Raw genomic sequence first — 20642 nt, 5'->3', positions numbered from 1 at the left:
AATACTACATACAAAATTTTAACTTAACATCTATTTTTTTCATTCAAATATGAGGTTTCTGTGATTCATGTTTTACCATAAGCAGTCATGAACCACCATGAGGAAACTTGCTTTTATCAAGCACATATCATTTTGATGATAATTTTAACATGTTGGAATATTATCCTATAATTTTGAGGAATTTATAATGTCACTAGCAATTAGACTACATTACCAAGCTTGTTTCAATCAACTGAATGAAACATCACTGGATATTAAACATTTTTTTGAAAATCATCTCAAAGATTTAAATAGATGTTAGATAAATAATAATTATTGTGATCTAGGAATTATTTGTAAAAATAATTCTTTAGTTGAAAACTTCTCTGATTTCTTCTGAAGTTTGGAATTCTTCTTTCCTTTAATTGCTTTGCCTGGTATGTAAGATACAGATCTGTGTACACAATAGTTTTTATATTAATACTAAAATAGACCACCTTTATGAAGACATTTTAAAAGATTAATATCCATATATAAATTAAAAGTTAAGTTTAAACCTTTGTAAAGAATTCACTTGGATTAATAAATTGTTAGCCTGGAATATAGGAAGTAGAGAGTGCTCATTTATACATACTTCCTTGAAAAATCCATAGTTAAGTATAAGTTTTTGAAGGACAGTGATGATGCTTGTCTCCCTATTTACCCACAGTGCGTACAACAATGGCTAATGTCTGTGGTTTTACAGGTTTTATATTACTTAAGGGGGCAGACAAAGGATTGCAATGGATGAAATGCAATCCATGTCTACTCATAAATCATGCTCCACAAGACCTGAATCTATCGAAATAGGATCCTTTCATGATTTTCCACAAGATATTGAATAATGTCACCTATGATACTGATTCAATAGTGACTGACATCTAATTGTGATGTAAAGAACTTTTATGATTGATATATGAACAAATTGATTTTATAAAATACTAAGATCACTCATGTGCAACAAATGATACCTATATTACAAATAACCATCTGAGTGGCAGCAGATATGTCCATTTGATGTTAGTTATATTAAGTTCAGATATTTTATATTAAAAGAAACTATTACAAATTAGTACCATAGAATTGAAGAAAGTGATGAATTTTTATATAAAATTTTTCATACAGTCTTTTAATCTGGTTTATTGCTGCCTAGTTTTGGGGTGTCAGAGGCAAGAACAGCAACAACAAAAAATCTTCTGTTATTGTGTGTAGAGCGGGACATGGATTGGAGGAAAGACAGCCAACTGGATCATTTAGATATACCATAAAGATAGAAAAGCCACATTGAGAGCATCTAGGGTTAAGAAATAAGATCTAAATTTGTCTGGCAGAAGCAATTTTTTTATCTTTTTGCTGTCCATGTCTGTTGCTCTCTCTGCTTATATATTTACCTCTCTGCAGGTAGACTTCAAGTACTATTTTTCTTAGTGTTAATCTTCAGTTCTGACTTAATTTTGGATATCTGTGTTAAGGATGCTGAACTTCATTTGCAAGTGGCTTTTTAGCTCATATTATAATTTTAGTCTTTGTGACTTTTAGTTAACCTTTTTGAGAAAGAATCTGTTATGATGTAGTGCAGCCCGCTGTGAATATTCAGCACCTGGCTGTTTAGGCAGACAAGACAAGAACTGGAATGGAGACAAAAGCACAAGAAGGTCGTGTGGTCCATCACGGCTCATGCCAAGAAAGGGACTGTATATAGGATATGCAGAAAACAGTTTTATTTGGGTCATATTTCCCATCAACTCACCATATATTTTGTCGTGTTAGATGTGATTATCTTCATGTTTTATAAATCAAGTCTTAATAAATGATAATGTTCTCATGGGATTTTAATCTCAAATATACAGACATATAGTATTGAGGTCTGTAAACTTTCATGGGTAATGTATGTTTTTATTTTAATTTGCCTCTAATTGCAAATATTTTGTCCATTATAAATGTGAGCAACAAACCTCAACGATAGCACTGTCATTCAATTTGTCACCAACACAAATGACAAGTAATTCTTTATCATGTCACAGCCATTGTATGCATTTAAAAATATTCCTTGTGCTCATAACTACTTTGAAATCACCTTAAATACCTGATGCTAAATCTTATTTAACATATTAGGAAACATGTATTACTATGTTATATGCTTTTAAATTTCTAATTTATTGGGTTGTACTTTAAATTTTAGTATAATTATTTTCCATTTAAAATCCTGTTTATTTCATTTCATACTTTTAAAAACACATTGTAGAAAGGGAACTTTAAGCCTTATCTGATGTCAAAGAGATCTATGGTACGAAAGAGATCTATGGTACGAAATAGATGAACCAGTGGTGGCAAACCTATGGCACACGTGGTGTAGCGGATCTGCAGAGAACTCTCTGTTGGCATGCTTGCCAAATAGCCCCAGCCAAGTTTGACAAATTATCAGCATGAATACAACAGCAAACATTACAGTAATTGTGCAAAAGAAGGGCAAATGCAAACTTACTTTTCAATAAAATGTTGTTTGTATCATGGAAAGCATGTTATTGTGTTTTCCATTTAAGACAAAAGATGGTAATACATGAATTGTTTTTTCTAAACTTAAATCTCAGTATTCAGGTTTAATAACAGTGTTGGCACTTTGTAATAAATAAGTGGGTTTTGGGCTACAGTTTTCACACTTTGTGTGTAAAAGTTTCACCATCACTGGGCTGACAATTTCTGCTGTATAAATACATTAGCACCATACTGGTTGAGATTTTTTTTAAACAAGGTCCTTACTTATGGGTGAATTTTCAAACATTTACAGTTAACCACTTCATATGAAAATTCAGTAAATATGAATATGTTTATTTGGATTATATATACATCTAATTGTTAAATGTATATATAAGTATCATGAAAATAAGAAATTAATCATGTTTATATATGTTTGTCTATACCCAATAGCAAAACTACAGTGTATATGGAATGATATCATTGTTCATAAAATAAGATTGTGGGTTTAAAATCTTACAAACTCTTAAGTAGGAAACCATACACATGAAACGTTTACAAAGATTAAATCCTAGGGAACAGTATGTTATCTAAAGCTCAATGCTATCATTTTCACAGGCTATTCAAAAAGAGGTTGAGAAACAGAAGGTTCACTTGAAGAGTGTCACAGAGATAGGAGAGGCGTTGAAGGCAGTGCTGGGCAAGAAAGAGACTTTGGTGGAAGATAAACTCAGTCTTCTGAATAGTAACTGGATAGCAGTCACTTCCCGAGCAGAAGAGTGGCTAAACCTTTTGTTGGTAAGAGAAAACCAGAAATATCACAATTTTTGTCTGTAATGAAAAAATATTTCATGCACGTTCAGGAACAATGTTTGTGTTTGAAATTTATCCCCTATATGCTGGCACTTATTTGTCTATAGATATCTGTAATTTAATCCTTTGTTTCTATGCATGTGCTGTAGTCTATATGAACAGTTAAAAGTAATTAGAATGATACAATGTTTTTATCTTTATAGAATTGTATGAAATAAAATATATTCTTTAAAAGTATTGCCTAACAAATAATGTCGTGGTGTGTCTCTGTATAATTAAGGAATACCGGAGACACATGGACACCTTTGACCAGAATGTGGATCACATCACAAAGTGGATAAATCAAGCTGATGCACTTTTGGATGAATCTGAGAAAAAGAAAGGCCAATATAAAGAAGACATACTTAAGGTAGCAAATAAATGTTGTGAAAAGGGATTTTCAATCTGCGCAACAGTTATGTCAATCATTTTTTCATAAAAAATACCAAGGACCTCTTAATAAGGTTGAATCGATCCTTTCTCCTACCTTCCTTCCTTCTTACCTTCCTTCTTTATTTCTTCCTCTTTTGAACAGCAATTAATGATATTAATGAGTCCTATAATCTGTCCCTATCCACCTATTAACAAATCAGATCCAATTTAAAATCTGCTCAAAAAAGATTCTAGCATCTATCTTGATAGTGTAGTTCTATGTCCTGCCTGTTTTAATGGTAGTAATACAAAGTTATATCCTATGCTGATCAGTTCTCTGCCATTACTCATACAGCCTACCTAAGTAAACATCTGAAATTCAAATAGCTGGATATTTTCCCTATGCCATATTCTAGTACAGGTTGAGCATCAGTAACCCAAAACTTTATCATGCAAAATATTTCAATATCCTAAATTTTTAGCCATGAGATGATGTCACAAGTGGAAAATCCAACATCAGGAAATATTTCATGCCTGAAACTATTTTAAAATATTGTATAAATTACCATTAGGCTATATGTATAGGCATATATGAAAAATAAAGTAATTTCATATTTAGACTTGAGTCTTATCTACCTCACGTATCACTATGGAGATGGAAATATTCCAACTTTTAAAAGTGCTAAATAAAAACACTTCTGGTTCCAAATATTTTGAATAAAGGATATTCAACCTGTAAATATTCATAGTGCTAAGCTTATATAAAACTGAAATTTGATCTTTCTTTTAAAAACATGTTTCTTATAAAAGAATATGAAAGCTGTAATGAGCAAATATTGGTATTGCTTAGGCTCTATTTGCTAACATCCTTTTCTCCATTACATAGGAGGAGTTGAATTTTAACAAATCTTATTTGCATTATGGATTTCTTATTTTATTCTGCTGAAATTTTCAATATGTTGTTACTATAAAAACACTTAAAATTTGTCTTTAAAATTAAATGTCGTTTTTTATTTCCCTGGATACATTCCATAGATAATTCTTTCTAAATGAGAAATTATAAATACATTGTAAATTACTTTTAAGTCATATTTACCCTATTATCTGGGCCTTTCTTATTTTATTTTGATCTGTATCTTGATCAGACTAATACATGGTCAAAGATGTCATTTATGGTGAAATTTCTTTAAAGATTTTGTGATAATAGAAACAGTTATTTACCCTAAAAGCTCTGTGACCCCTGGCATTAGAAAGAATATTCCTCAATAACTTTGTATGTGACCTAGAATCCAAATCTGTTAGAAAATCGATTGTTTCCCTGACACTCAATGTAATAAACTAAAAGGAACTCAAACGTACCAAGAAAGAATAGAAAAGTGTGCCTCGGCTACCTTCTGTCCTGAGCATAGAATTAGGGTGTTCCATAGCTGTTAAATTTAGTAAAGGTAAGATAAGTATGATTAAACATAAAATACCATAATTGTTGTATGCAACGTGGAGAAGTCATAAAAACACTTTATTCTTCCTCACTAAATAAGCACTTTGAATAGACATGCGTCAAACTTAATCAAGAATAGTGACCTATCCTACTTCTGTTTTATGAAAGTTGACTTTTCCTCCTTCCTTTCTATTCTTCTGAAGATATCTGTGCCTTTCTCTCTTCTCCTTTCCCCCTCCTTTCTTACCTCTATTTGTCTTTCTCCTGGTTCCCTCCCCATCATCCTCTCTCTCTCTCTCTCTCTCTCTCTGTCTGTCTCTCTGTCTCTCTCTCTCTCTCTCTCTCTCTCTCTCTCTCTCTCTCTCTCTCTCTCTCTCTCTCCCTACCTCCTTCCATTTTACTAACTTCAAGCCCTGTTTCTTGCTCATGGAATACAGCGCTTAAAGGCTGAAATGAATGACATACGCCCAAAAGTGGAATCCACACGCGACCAAGCAGCGAACTTGATGGCAAACCGTGGCAACCACTGCAGGAAACTAGTAGAGCCCAAAATCTCAGAGCTCAACCACCGATTTGCAGCCCTTTCTCACAGAATTAAGACTGGAAAGGTAGGAAGATCTACTCCAAGGTGGAAACTAGTGCTAAATGATCTCTTGCAACGGGTTCGCAGTACCTTGAGAGGGGCAAACAACCCTCACAGCAAGGTTTTCAAAACGAAAATGAAGGCCAAAATGTATTTAAGGAAATTTTACCACTGACTATCACAGGAGATAAGTCTCCCCCTTTCTCTCTCTCTCTTTTTTTCTCTCACTGTTTGCCCTGCCGCAGCTATTCTAGAACTGCATTCTACGCTGGTTTACACATGTATTTTCAGGGCTAACCTAAAGATGAGTAACAAATGGCATGCTGCAGACCAAAATTTTTAAAAGCACAAAGATATCTATCTAAAGAAAGTACTATTGATATTAAAATATTTTGCTACATATGCTATTGCTTGTGTATGTTGTAGAATATCCAAAATGAGGCCTTGTACATCTGCATGATACAGTGTTTGTAACTCTTTACTTATGCACGTGTGTATTATCTTACTTTTACTAGTTTCAGACACTGTGATAAAATCTATTAGACTATAGTGAAACACTCAAGCCATGAGAACAAATAATCAGAATACTTCTATATCCTATTTTGTGTCATTTCCATGTTTATTTTTAATTATTCTATTTAATGAAGAATAAGAGGTTGTAGCATTTTGCATGGTTCTCTTTCTATATATATATATATATATATATATATATATATATATATAATGAAGACAAAATCTTGTTATTAGTGGTTTGCAAAAATACAATATATAGTATTGGTGAATTTCAATTCTTTAAGAAGGCCTAAAATATAAAGAATTACTCTATATTTATGGAATATTGTTTGGCAGATTTTTCATATGGTATATAATTGTGCTTTCAAATATAAAATATAAGTAAATATATATATATATATATATATATATATATATGTGTGTGTGTTTGGTATATAAATAACTGCTGGAAATATTTAACATTTCTAGAAAAATATGATTCAAAGTATCAGGTAAGTATTGATCCCTAGAAAAATAGGTGTTCAAAATTATTTTCAAAAGTACAGGCACCCAATAATATAATGATCTACCAGGTTTTACACTTTCTAAGTCACTAACAATTGACCATTATGTTATATAAATATACCAGTTTGATGTAGACTTTAAAATATATTAAAGGTGATTCTAAATTCTTTATGAACATGAAACAGTTATCCCATCAGTCAGGAGGTTGAGGCAGAATGATCACCACAAGTTTGAGGCCAGTCTGGGCTACATAGTACATTCAAGACCAACCTGAACTATATAATGAGACCCTGCTCCCCGCACCAAAAAAGCAGAAGACAAAACATTATCTTTAAAACTCACCTCCCAAAACATGTATATAGTTATCATTACTTGCAGAAAAATCTAACAGACTATGAAACTTTATTTTAGTGTATAGTTATTCTTTAAGAATTTACTCAGCTGCTGAAATGCATTGCTTTTAGTTCTTGAGATATCAGCAATGTAGCTAGTGCTTAAATTACTACAGGACTTTTATTTCAATCATCTAAAATACTATTACTTCCTATGTTTTATATTGTTTCCATCATATACATAGATTTTAAATTACTAAAGTATAAGATATTTACAACAGGATATCATTTTCCAGTAAATTATGTTACTAGATTGTGACTCACAGATACTATATTAAAACATGTTAATACATTATCCTCCACAGTAGAAATGCATTTTTAGCTATGGCAAGTTTTAAACCAAGAAAAATTTGTTAGATTTTGTTCTTTATTTTGCATGAACAATAGAAATCATGAATAAAATGAACCACTCAATTTACTGTTTTTCTTTTCCCTTCCAAAGCTATAAGACACTGCAAATCAATATTTTCAATTACATATTAACAGACAAAACAGTCTCAGCCTCACTTTTTATAGTATGCCATTTTCTCTGAATTAATAATGATGACTACATGCAAGAGTGGTTCCATGTGGATTCTTTGAAGAAGTAAACATGCTTTACAATCAGTATGCAAAAACAAAAGAGATACAGTGTATCTGATACATTTTGCTCATTCATCCAGTGCCTCCATGAATTATATTGAGTTTCCATTGTGCTACTGTGTGTAAAGACACAAGGATATATAAAGATACTTAAGAAATATATGCTTACAAATGTAAAACAAATATTTATTGTACTCATACAATGTGTTTAACACTAATATATCTTTGTAGATGCATTCAAATTTTGCTGAGGTAATTTTTGCAGGAAGAACAGTGGATTTAGAAGATTGACTTTTAAGTCCAACTTTCTCAGTACTAGAGATTACCTAATTTTTCTACATGAATATTTTAGTGTTTCTAGGATAAAAAATTTAGATAGGATTAGTAGTATGTAAGAGGAAAACGAGCATCACCCTCAAAATAATCATTAAAAATAGAATGCATAAAATGGCAAATAGTGGAATTAATGTATAGAAAAGGATGCATTCTTTTTATTTCTCTTCCTTAATTGAGTTCAGGAAATATAAATTATGCTTACATAATACGGTGCTAAAATTTGCATTAGATTAGTTCAAATGACCTTGCTATCTCTAAATTTTACAGTTCGGTAATCTATTGATAAGTTTGTATATTTAATGGCTTATGTGTTTGCTGATAGAGTAACAAAAATCTGGAAAAGCTACAAGTTTTAGGTGTGGCCTTTGATCTCTAAACTAAGCACCTTTAAAGTAAGATTTGCACAGGATAATATTAGGTGGGCCTATGAGTTTTCTGTGGTTGACACTATGGCTTGGTTTTGTATAGGAAAATAACCTGGGGAAAATTTAGAGTGATAAGAACGTGAAAGTTGGTTAGGTCTGAATATGAGTAAATTAGGTTTAGGGTAGCCATTTTAAAACTGTAAAAGGTACTTGAGTTAGACAAAAGATTAACCTGAAAACTCAGTAGCAGGTTCACCATTGACTATTTGGTCAAGAATGTAAAGATGGGTGCTCCCATGTCAACCACAAGGACTGTCCATGGAAAGTGACACTAGAATCTAAAAAAACAGTGAGCACAAATATCTTCAATTTAGATGGACTGAGGCTTTACTTATTCAGTTATAGGCTTTGTAGTGACTATAGCTCTCAGTGGGAAGGAATGTGGTGACAATAAAAGTTCTTAACTTGAAACCACAAAAATTGCTCTGAACACTACCTGAGCATATCACTAGCTGTGTGATCTTGAATAGTCCCCTGTAACTCTCAGAGCCTCGTTGTAAAAACACATTTATGAAATTTACTAATTATTATGCAGGTATGAAATGGTAGAAATCATTGATATCAGTGATTTTTCCATCATTACATATATTTTAATTAGCAAGATTTGAAGACTGAAACAAAAACTTGAAAAAAGAAACGGAGGAATAGCTGGATTTTCTTTTGGGTCTCTGTTGAAATGAGTTAGAGCTAATATGATGTGTCTTTGCTTTTTCAAAGGGAAGAACCAGCCTTACAGAGAATCAAGCTGAGCAATTTAAGTACAAGGAAGTTTTTCTGACTGTAAATGCAGCCCTTAACACAATAAAATGCTACTGGCTTTTATTTCATTTAGATTACTCAAAAAACTTCAGTGGTTTTGAAAAAAACTTAATCTTTCTAAATCTATGTGAAATCAGTAGAGGAAGTTATATTTTTAGGAGAAGGTTCATTGTTATAAAAATGACTGGGGGGGGGCATTTTAGAACCCTGAGTAACCTTGGTGGAATCAGTGAGCAGAGCTCTATACATTGTTGCAACTCAGGAAAAGAAGCTGCCAGGCCTGGAGGGCAGACCCATAGGAAGTAAAAATGGAAGGGAGAAAATAAACTGATCACTGCGAACGGTTGCTTATGGAAGCTCTACCCCTCTTCACCATCACAGCTACCTACTCAGAGAAGGAAATTAGCAATTTAGGAAAGATGACAGTGGAAGGGGCCCTAAATAATGAAAGAAGATTTAGGAAAAGGAAGCAATCTAGATGAAGTCTCATAATCATATGTTATTTTCAGATCATCATATTTGCAATTGCAAGATAAGATATGGTGGATTTAAAGGTTTTTCTCTTTAATGTGGATCAAGATAGTTTCATGGATCCCGTGTTGAGAGTGGTGCATGGTAAATGAATTCAGCAGCCACTTCAGAAATACCGAACATGTAACAATTCTGGATAAAGTTACAAAAATGTTACAAAAAAAGCTCAAGTGTGTACAGTGAATTAATTGCCTGGAAAGTAAGATCAGTCTGCTTATGGAATAGAGTACATGGAGCATGAGTTTTGCTGTAGGTAATGAGACTGAAAAAAGATGTTTAGACACTGAAACACAAACTTTTCTGCTTAATTGAGTAGACAGTGAGGAGTTTTTGATATTTTTTATTTTTTATTTTGTTTTGTTTTGTTTTTATGCACCATTGAAAGATTAATCCAGTGGGGGTTATGAGGAGAACTCGACTGACTACTCGTCAGAAGTTGGAAACCTGCTAAGAGGCCATCATAGTAGTTTGGATAAAAGACAGTTCTGTCCTATAATAATGGAGTAGCTCTGCGAATGGAAACAAAATGGAAGTCTGGTTCAGTACTCTCAATTTTTAAAGGATTTTTAAAACATAGTTTGTGGGAACTACACTTTGAGATTCTAGCTTAGTAAAATAGAGAATGAGCGATTGAGTTTCTATGGTGTTTTCAAGTGATACTGATACTCATGAGTATCATGAGTCCCAGAGACCTCACTTCAAGAAATTCTGATATAGAGAAACTGAAAAATAGCTTAGAGTTCAGTTATAGCTATGAGAGCCAAAAAGATGATAAACTGAAACATGACTGAGAATTCAAGATTGAGGGAATGAGGAAGTCTACACATGAAATTCAATAATCAATATTATTGATTATTATATACTAATATATTTGTCCTGTGTAATTCTTGGTTTCAAAATAATTTAAACACACTTCATCTAGCAGTGTGTTATTAATATAGTCAGTTAGATTATCCTGATACAAAATATTATGAAATTTATTTACATGATTCACTTAGATATATTATTTTATCTTCTAAAGATACAGAAAAACTCTACCGTTTAAAATAGCATAAAATTTCAAATATTGGCTCTGAAATTGATATTAACAAAAAAATGAACTTATTTTCTCCCTTTTATTCTCCTGTTAGTCATGTACTACAGGATACGTGTACCATATATCATTTAATTTAATTTCTATAATGTCTTGAGAAAATTGCAACTAAGATTCATGTAGCACTATATGTGGGCATGTGCAAGCATGTTTTGTGTGTGTGTGTATGTGTCTTTGTGTGTTGCAACTGTTAAATGAGATTTGGACAATCTGGCATCATCCACTTAAATATTCATAGCTTAATTGTTGTAATAATTATAAAGTGCCAAGTTGTTTGACCTGCAATCAGTTATCAGATATAAAAATAATCTTCCTGTGGATAAGAGACTTGGAATTTTTGTGGGGTATAAGAATGCCAGGGAGAAAGGCAATAAGTTTTCAATATAATGTAGAATATATAAAATAAGAGAAAATTTGATTTGCACTAATGTTTTAAAATTTGGACTTATATATGAATGATAATTGAATGATAGCTTAGACAGATTTTTTCAGGTCCCCTAAACATCAATGTGTAATAAATGATGCAAATTACAAATATGAACTAGAATGTCCAATTTAGATATACTCAATTTGAAAATTTTAAATAAAATCTAAATTTCTGCAATTACATTTATTAATACATATACATATTCATCTTTCCTCTCTTTGCTATCTATTTGTAATACTGTTCTAATATAATCACTTTTTGGGCAGAAAACTATGTCATTTCTTAGCTAATGCAATTATTCTTGCTATATAAGTAACCCCTTTTTTCTGAAAATTTTCCAACAAGAAATTTTAAAACGAATATTTTACAACTAAAATTATATAAATATTTCATAAATTGTGGCGTGTTCAATATATAGTATTTAAGCTAATATTCTCAGATAAATAATGTCAGATTAATACCCAAACTATATAATAATGTATAATTGATTTATTTGATTTAATTAAGAAAGAAACCTATCAACTGAATTTCCATGTTAACAACATTTTTTTCACATTTGTAGTTGGCTATTACTATAACAAGGTTAATTCAATTCAAAATTAAATAATAAATCTCTCATAAATAGTTTGATGTTTTCCAAGTAGATATGTAATTGAGTTTGATAAGCAATCTCATTTGGTAGCACTGACTGGATCTCATTAACATTCCATTTTAAATTGCTATATCCATTTCATGATTCCTGATTGTATTCCCTTATAAGGGAAATTTATTTTTCCTAGTAGTGACAGCAGATTAAAAAAAAATTGCTCTTTGGCTCAGAGACCTTCAGATATGTATTGAGATCTATGAGAGAAATAGTGAGCTGCCCAAAATAACACAGTTACACAACATGGTTAGAAAATTTAGATGACAATCCATTGCTTTTATTCACTCCAATTTGTTAAATCACAGCGTAGTTCATTATTTCTCTTTATGTCAGTAAATATGCATTATTGGCCTATGGTGTGTTGGTGTAAACATAATCAATTCACTTCCAACACAGTGATTTCAGCAAACTTGTATATATTTAAATAAATGAAAAAATGACAAACAGTGCAAGAGTGTCAATTGAAAAAGAAAAAGGAAAAAGGAAAGCAAACTAAATATAGAAGAGGTAAATAATACAAAGTTATCCAAAATGTTATATTTTTGGTGTTATCTGTGTGTCTCTCATATATATTTTAGTTAAAACATTTCAGTTTTATTTGTTACTGCAAAACTCACATAATTATGAATTAGAGAACTATTCCAACTGAAGCTTAACAAGTAGACAGTGGAATGATTCTTGAACTATCAATATATGTTACACTAACACAGAGGTTTTTATATTCAATTCAGAAATATGTAACCATGAAATTAATCTCAAAATTTCATACTAGTAAAGAGATATTAGGTAATTTCCCAGATTAGTCTTACCAATCAGCCACATTTTCATCATCAAAGCATTAAATGTAAACCAGTATCATACCTAATATCAAAAGAATGCAGCTAGTGAAATGTCATTATTCTGAGTCTATTTGTTTAATTTATAAAGAATAGTCCCTAGACTTTTTGGTGGGTTGAATTTAAAATAAGAGAGTGAATGACTATAAATTACTTTATTTCATTATCTTTGTTCTCACATAAATGTAGTATCTTTTCAATATTCTTATTTATCTTTGTAAGTTTTCTTTCCTCTGTTAGTACTATTTAAAACAACTCTTTATATCATGTCAATAATCTTATCTTTTCTGTATTTTACCATGCTATTGATCCTTGAAACTTTATTCATTTGGTTTCTATAAATTATTCTTTTTTTGATTTTGCTATACTAGTATTGTAATGATAAATTTTCAGAGCCACAAATGGAAAGCAGAGATTTATTTGAAGCAATTTTAAAACAATTTGTAGCACTTGGATTATTTATTTTCAATTTATATTTTAGTGTAATTCCAATACAGTGGTCATTTAATCATGATTACTGAGATTTCATAGTCCAGAGAAATAAATGTTTACTTTGCTGCCTGTGTAAACACAGTCATTATTATACAAGTGTATCTATGCACGCTGAAGTAATATTTAACCAAAGGAAGGCTTACATTTTAACATGGATAATGTGTATCTCAATAATTTTGAATGCTCAAAATTTACAGTGATTCGGTTTGTAATTGATTGTGCTTTTCTTCAGTCTGTTATTCTTTGTAAGCTTGTTATATAAGTCATCTTTAATGCCAAAATTTCAACAATGCCTTAAATTTCATTAGTCATTAAACCTTCCAACAAAGCACAATTAATAATTGTTAAGCAATTTGAAGCAACATTAAAATATCAAGGAAAACAAAGTGTTGTCTTTCTCAGTTTCTCTGTCTCTTCTTTATTTTGTGTCCATTTATCTGTTTATTAAACTTCTCTATGTTCTACTTTATATGTATTTTGTATAACTTCACAGTCATGCTAAAGTTCTTGAAATGAAAAGGTAAGTAAACAAATCGTGCAAAAGCTACACTTGGTTATACTTCCTCTGGAAAAAAAATAAAACTTGTTTGATTATTTTCTATATATTCTAAATATATCTGTGTGTACTGTCTAATGTGTGATATGACTGTGATTCCAGTAATTTTGTGATTGTGTATTTCATTTACAGTCAATACAAAAAATATATCCAGTAATTAATGTGATTTATCATCCATCAGATTAAACTAAACAATTTATTGTGACTCTGAATTGAAAAAGTATGTTTTATATTTTAAACTTTGATGGCTGAAGAGTGAAATTTTAAATTATTGATGTTTTCTGATTATGCATTTTTTAGAAATTTTCATATGAATACCAAATTTCAAAGACAAAAAATGTCAAATAAAACACACTAATTTGTTGGCAAAGTGCTTCTACATTAGGGTCTTAGTGACCTAATGCCGTTTTGTTTTCCCACTACTTGTGTCCAAACAAAAAATGTTAACCACATGGATGTCAAACATCTGATCCGATCCTCCTAATAATGTAGTTAAAATAAGTTGGTTGATTATTTACAGTTATTTTGGTTATAAATTGATCACTGGTAAATCAATATTTAGGCATTACTCTAAAACTACTAATTAACACCATAAGCAATATTTGCCATGGAAATACATAATAGTATAACATATATTACCAATTTCAAGGATTAAAAAGTACATGGGAAGCAAAGAAAGTAAGAAACATATATTCATATATAAATGAGAGTGCAACACAATGTAGTATTACTTATAAAAGAAGTGGAGATTCCTGACATTGTAAGTCAAAGATACATTAATAAGTTCTCCTCTATCCCGAGAACTTCCTGAAAAACCCCTCTCAGAAAACACAAGTCAAGTGAATAAGACTGATTTCGTATGACTATACTAAATCCACTAAAATTTACTTAATGAAATATCTATGCTTGAATATTATTGATAAGATATAGCAGTAACATTATTCAAACTATTAATGAACTATTTATTCTTCTCAAAGCTGAGGCAAGTTACTATACATCTATACCACCCAGTTTAGCAGTCATGCACTGTGCAACTGAAATGTGACTATTCCAAAACAAGCTGTACTAACAGCATAAAACATATATAGATATTGAAGACTTAGTATGAAAAACTGAGTATAAAGTATCTCAATATTTTTTATTTTCTATAGGTGTGTATGATAATATTCTGGGCATATTGATGAAATACATTATTAAAATAATTTTACTGGTTTTATTTTTAAAATAGAAATTAGATCACCTCAGATTGTACATATTATTTGTAATATTTTTCTACTGAGATATTTTACTCTAAAAGCTTTGTTTGGAGTGTCTAAAGTAGAAAACTTAATGTAAGGTGATATAATTTCAGCAAAATATCTATGTAAAAAGGCTCGTAATTTTAAAATATGACCTAATACATCATCATGTAGTGTCTGCCAAGATATTTTCAGCAATGAGAAACTTAATTCTTTAAAGTCACTGCTTAAAATATTGTAATTCTAATCAATTGTTACTGTATTAATCTAAAATCCAGGCTCCAAATAATTTCTACCCTCTAATTCTACTCATTTAGAACCCCATAGAATAATTCAAATCCCTAATCCCCATTAAGATCTCTTCAGGGTGTAATATAGTCTGTGGTCAAGAAATCTATATCATGTAATCCTGATAATGAATTCTAAATTTTCATTACCTTATCTTATAACTGCTAATCACTAGTAATAATATGATCTAATATCTTTTACATGTATGTTTTTAGAAATATTGGATGATTCCTAGTACTTTGCCACTTGTTAAAAATATTTCTGCTTTGAAAGTGATGATAAGCCCAGGCTTCTGATTTTTCTACATATAAATTGTTTTAAAGGACTTCTTGCAATGTTTATTCTCCTGTCTCATTACCCACTTATTATTCATTCATTCATTCACTTGTTTTTTCTAGGAAATATTTACTTATGATTGCTAATTATCTACCTGGAATAACTCTGCTTAGAACAAGGCAAACAGCTCATCTTCATGGGTGTCTTGGGGAACTTCATCTCATTAAATTTGTAGTTTTCCATATATTTTTCACCAAAAAACTCATCATGCAATTTCTGCTTAGGCAAACACAAGTGCATTCTTTGGTGTCTTCCCTGAGACAGTCTTCTACTTTATTGCAGATTAATTATTCAATAGTTTTGTTGTTCAGGATGATAAAATTTTACAGACCCAAGTCTAAATTTCTCCACATTACCATTAGTATCTCATGATTTTGTCAGGTGCCTTGGTGAAATAAAAGCAGTTACCCTTCAAAAACCATGTTTCCAAAGGTCAGAGATGTAGAAATGACCCACTGCAGGGGTATGATTTTGAGAGTAAATAATAAGAGCCAAGATCGATTGAACATTTACTTGTGTCAGATGGGTATCTAGAAGTTGGAGAGAAAATGCTAATAGCCAACATTTATAGTGTATTTATCACATACCAGACATCATGCCTACATACATTATCCTCGTAGCAGCCTTATGTAGTAGATTTTCTTATTCTTATGTTATAAATCTTAAAAAACCCGACACACAAAGAGTAAATAATTTATCTAATAAATGATGAAACCCAGATCCAATCCATGCATTCTCCCTCAGGAATTGTGTTGTTTTATCAGAAGATAAGAGGCACTCTGTGGGAATTGGGGGAGAAAAACAAAAGATCACCAAATGGGCTATAAGAAAACTCTATAATGTGAAAACTTTTAAACACAAGAAGTTCCTAGGGACAAGAAAAGCCACTATCATGTTTGCGTTTGGACTTTATTCTATTTGTAACCAGTAGATGCATAAGGATCTTGAGTAGAAAATAGAAAAATGAAAACAGTTTCAGGAAACATAAGGATCTGATCATTGTATACAGACTGGAACTGGTTTGGCAGAAAACAAGTGTTGTACACTTGTCAGGAGATTCTTGTCTTTCCCATGTGAGGACTCAGAGCGATGGTGTGAATCAGAATTACAAAGCAAGTGGATCACAGCAAATTAACATTTATTTGATATTTATAAGATAATAGAAAATGACATCCAAGAATGATGACTTATGACATGTGATTGAAAATGTGAATATTTAAATTTTTTTAATAAAGTGACTACAGTAAGATGCATTGTCATTAGTATAAAATATTGCTGCTTGGCTTTGAACTCACTTATTCCAGTGTTCTTACCAGTTCCTGAAGCAGTTGTAGAAGTGTTCTTTCATGACTCTAGTTGTACTCTCATGGCTGCCTTGATGTTCTGAATTCATTCAAAACATTTACCTTTCATGGTCATTTTAACTCTGGCTAAGAGCTAGAAGTTACACAGTGCCACATCTATTGAATATAGTAAACCAGGATGCACTGTAATGTTTTATGATGATTTATGAGTTTTCCTTTCTGTTGGATGGAATTTGGCAGAATCTTTCACCAGTTTTATCTTACTTACTAAGTTACTAAGTTAATGTGACAAAAACAATGAGGTAAGTGTATTCAAAGCAAACAGCTAGTATTTTGAGGGGCGTTAAGGGTAAAATGTCACTTACTGTATTTTTTAAAATGTAAACATTCACTATATTTCAATCACCCCTTGTAAGCATGGAAGACAGAACAATACGAACAAAACTAGGGAAGTTATTGCCACAAGTATTTTGGGCAAAAGATAATGAGCTCATTTTTAAACATGTTGAAGTGAGAAATTGACCAGTTGTTGGATACTAGAATTTGGAATTCAAAAGTGAGGTCACGGCTAAAGATAACAATTTCAGAAACAAAATTATAGTTAAGTCCATGGAAAGAAGTATTTTTTAATATGGAAAAAATATTGGGAAAACGGTAGAAAGCCCAAGAAATGAGCTTTGGAATCTTCTTGAGTATATTGAAAGAAGATAGCTAGAGAAGAAGCAAGTAGAGCAAAACAAGTAAATCAGACTGCAACTATATTATTTTAATATCCGAATTTTCAGTAACTTACTAAACTTTATATATTATATATTCATGAAATCATGTAAAACTGCAGTTGTCCTTATTAAGCATCAGCAAATGTGAACAATTGAACAATATATTATTAAATTAGTATTAAATAATCTTTATTTTATTTTGAAGAACTGCAAACATTTTACTTTTACAACCCTTTGAATATTATATGATTATGTACTATAGAATTATGCTAGTAAGAGTGAGAATGTGACATCCTTTAAGCACATCTTTAGTATGCACTGTTTCAACCTGTACTGCTTCACGAAACTATTGGGGTATCTCAAATGACAAATGACCATTGTATTTTAAAACTGCTGCTATAATAAGTCATTGTTTAAAGGACCCTATAGATCTTTTCTGGGAGGCGTCAAAGGGCCTCCAAAATACGTGTTTATTCATGTTGCATGTGCAAATTTTGTCATCATGAATAGCCTTAAAAGATCTACATCCCTATCAGTCACAGACTACCTTTCAATACTGTATGTGGTTTGTCCTTGAACAGATTCTTATTGTTCTCCAGAGTTTTCATCTAAGAAAGACAGGTTAAAACTCTCGCTGGGAGTGTGACTGGGAAAGAACAGGTAGAGATCCAAAGATGATCACTGATCTCATCCTGGGCATAAGGCACTGAGTGTCGTTGCTAAATTGGTTTTATAAAATGAAATAGTTCTGAAAGAATATTAAATTTCTGTAGGGCATCTCAGTTTTAAAAAGTTATGAGGTATAAAATATTTTCCAGTGTTATTCTGGGAAGAAATTAAATACCAAATAAAAGAAAGTAAAATGCACATTCTGTTATCAGAGTTTAATGCTTAAATGCTACCTATTTTTTTTTAAATATTTGATGTTCAGTGTCATTTGTTTCATCACTCCTTTTCACGTATTTCATTTAGAAACTCAAGAGATTTTAAAGGTATTTGAGACTGTGGTTAATATCAATTTCAAAATTAAAGAGGCTGATTTTTATAAGGTTGGAAAACATATTTGTATATTTTATTTGAAATATTTTAGGTTTGTTCAATTGAATTGATTTGTGTCACCTATGAAAGTATTTTTGAGCCAAGCTAATGGCACTGATTTTCTTAGGAGAGCATGCTGTGCATTTTGCCATGGTAGAAATGTCATTTAAAATATCTCAGTAGAGTGCTATGCATTATTTTTAAGACTAGGGTAACAATTCTACATTTCTACCCCTGATTACTGTTTTTTGATGAATGAGGTAATTTTTGCTAAGACATATTTACTCAAATGGTATTTAAATTGCAGTATGTAGAGAAAGATTAAATTCCACTGAAGAATTTTAAAAATTAGCCCAATAAAATGTATGAAAGTGACTTTGATTTCCCAGGAAAGTGAGGAATTGCATTAGCTTGCATGTATGTTCAGCTCTGGTGATGTTAACTGCCCTTATTTGCATCCTCAGGGACTTCCTCAGTTGTATTTTAAATCTTTCATGAAACATAATATGGAAACATAATGCATGTTATTAGTTTAGCAACAGGAGGTTGAATAAATGTATTTATTTTGGTTTATGTTTCTAATAAAAAGTAATTTTGATTTAAATTAGCACTATCTTTTTTTTTAGGCCTCCATTCCTTTGAAGGAATTGGAGCAGTTTAACTCAGATATACAAAAATTGCTTGAACCACTGGAGGCTGAAATTCAGCAGGGGGTGAATCTCAAAGAGGAAGACTTCAATAAAGATATGGTAAATTGGTTGCGATAAAAGTATGAATGAAGTAGGAGTGAAATTGAACAAATATTTGGGAGGAAATTAGATAATTCATGTCTCTAACTGAACTCTCAATATATACCTGGCATATTTTGTGATTCTAATATTTTTTTTAAATACAAAGTATACCTGTTATCATTTCATTATGAATGCCTAATTACTATGGTATGGTCATATGGGAGTATTTGCAAATTTTAATAAATAGTTGACTTTTTGCTTTGACCTGTGCTATTTTTAAATTCTGGGCAGGGGAATGTAATAAAAATAGAGCCAATTGAAAAATAAACCAGAAACTTTAATAAAATCATCGATCATAGACAGCTGATGTTTTGTGTCAGTCATGTTTTTGGTCAGAGGGATGACTTCACATAATACAAACATTGTTTACTAAAGTTTCCCATAAGACAGTTTTACCAAAGTTTGAGCAAATAGTATACGTCTAAAATATGTATGCATTCAAGCTACTTATTTGACAGGAGCAAAAAGCTATTATCATGTGAGCTATTTATACACTCCAAACATTTTCCTTAAATCCTGATTAATTCCAAAAGGTTTTTCTTACATTTCACTCTGGCTTGAATATTGCTGCATCACGTCCCTATTCACCGACTGTTTTCCTTCCATTCACACCCTCCTTTCCACTACTTCTTTCCCTCTCTTCCACTACCATCACTTCTTTGTCTTTTACATATATCATTCTAGAGGTTTCAGAGTTATCTTAGTGACAGCGATTTCTCAGACAATGCCCGCAAATGACATCGGAAGGCAATAGATCAAATTTAAGGAGTAGACATGTGAAGTAATAGGTGCAATAGCTCCATCCACCACTCTTCCCACTGGTATCAGGTCTGACTTCCTGGAGCATCCTCAGTCAGGAGTCCTCATTACTGAGATGTCGTGGCTTCGCTAACTCAGTTGGTGGAAAGACACGAAAAGAGGCTTTCCAAAATGCTGAGTTCCAACTGCCTTTGCTTCATATCAAAGAAGAAAGCAGAGAGCACTGAGGTGACAAAGTGCTGCTCATCTCTTAACCTGTCCCCAAACCCTGCCCTAAAGCCCTTACCTGATTGTGGGGAAATAAGTAAAATAGATTATTTCATATTTCATTTTTGTTCA

General features: G+C 31.5%; 1 protein-coding gene across 17 annotated transcripts in view; it reads left to right on the top strand.

Annotated features, from left to right (window-relative positions):
* Window positions 1–20642, top strand: part of Dmd (dystrophin) — a 2110831-nt gene that overhangs the window by 922351 nt on the left and 1167838 nt on the right. For all 17 annotated transcript variants that reach the window (XM_063242792.1, XM_063242803.1, XM_063242804.1 and 14 more), the window contains 4 exons: window positions 3112–3291; window positions 3587–3715; window positions 5593–5763; window positions 19380–19502. In XM_063242792.1, coding sequence (XP_063098862.1) covers window positions 3112–3291; window positions 3587–3715; window positions 5593–5763; window positions 19380–19502 — 603 coding nt within the window. The remainder of the gene's footprint in view (window positions 1–3111; window positions 3292–3586; window positions 3716–5592; window positions 5764–19379; window positions 19503–20642) is intronic.

This window comes from Cavia porcellus, unplaced genomic scaffold (assembly GCF_034190915.1).
Source record: "Cavia porcellus strain 051 isolate PalLab524CR breed Dunkin Hartley unplaced genomic scaffold, mCavPor4.1 scaffold_33, whole genome shotgun sequence".
In the NCBI taxonomy this organism is placed as follows: Eukaryota; Metazoa; Chordata; class Mammalia; order Rodentia; family Caviidae; genus Cavia; species Cavia porcellus.
The sequence above is the reverse complement of the archived record's forward strand: the minus strand, read 5'-3'. Positions and strand labels throughout refer to the sequence as shown.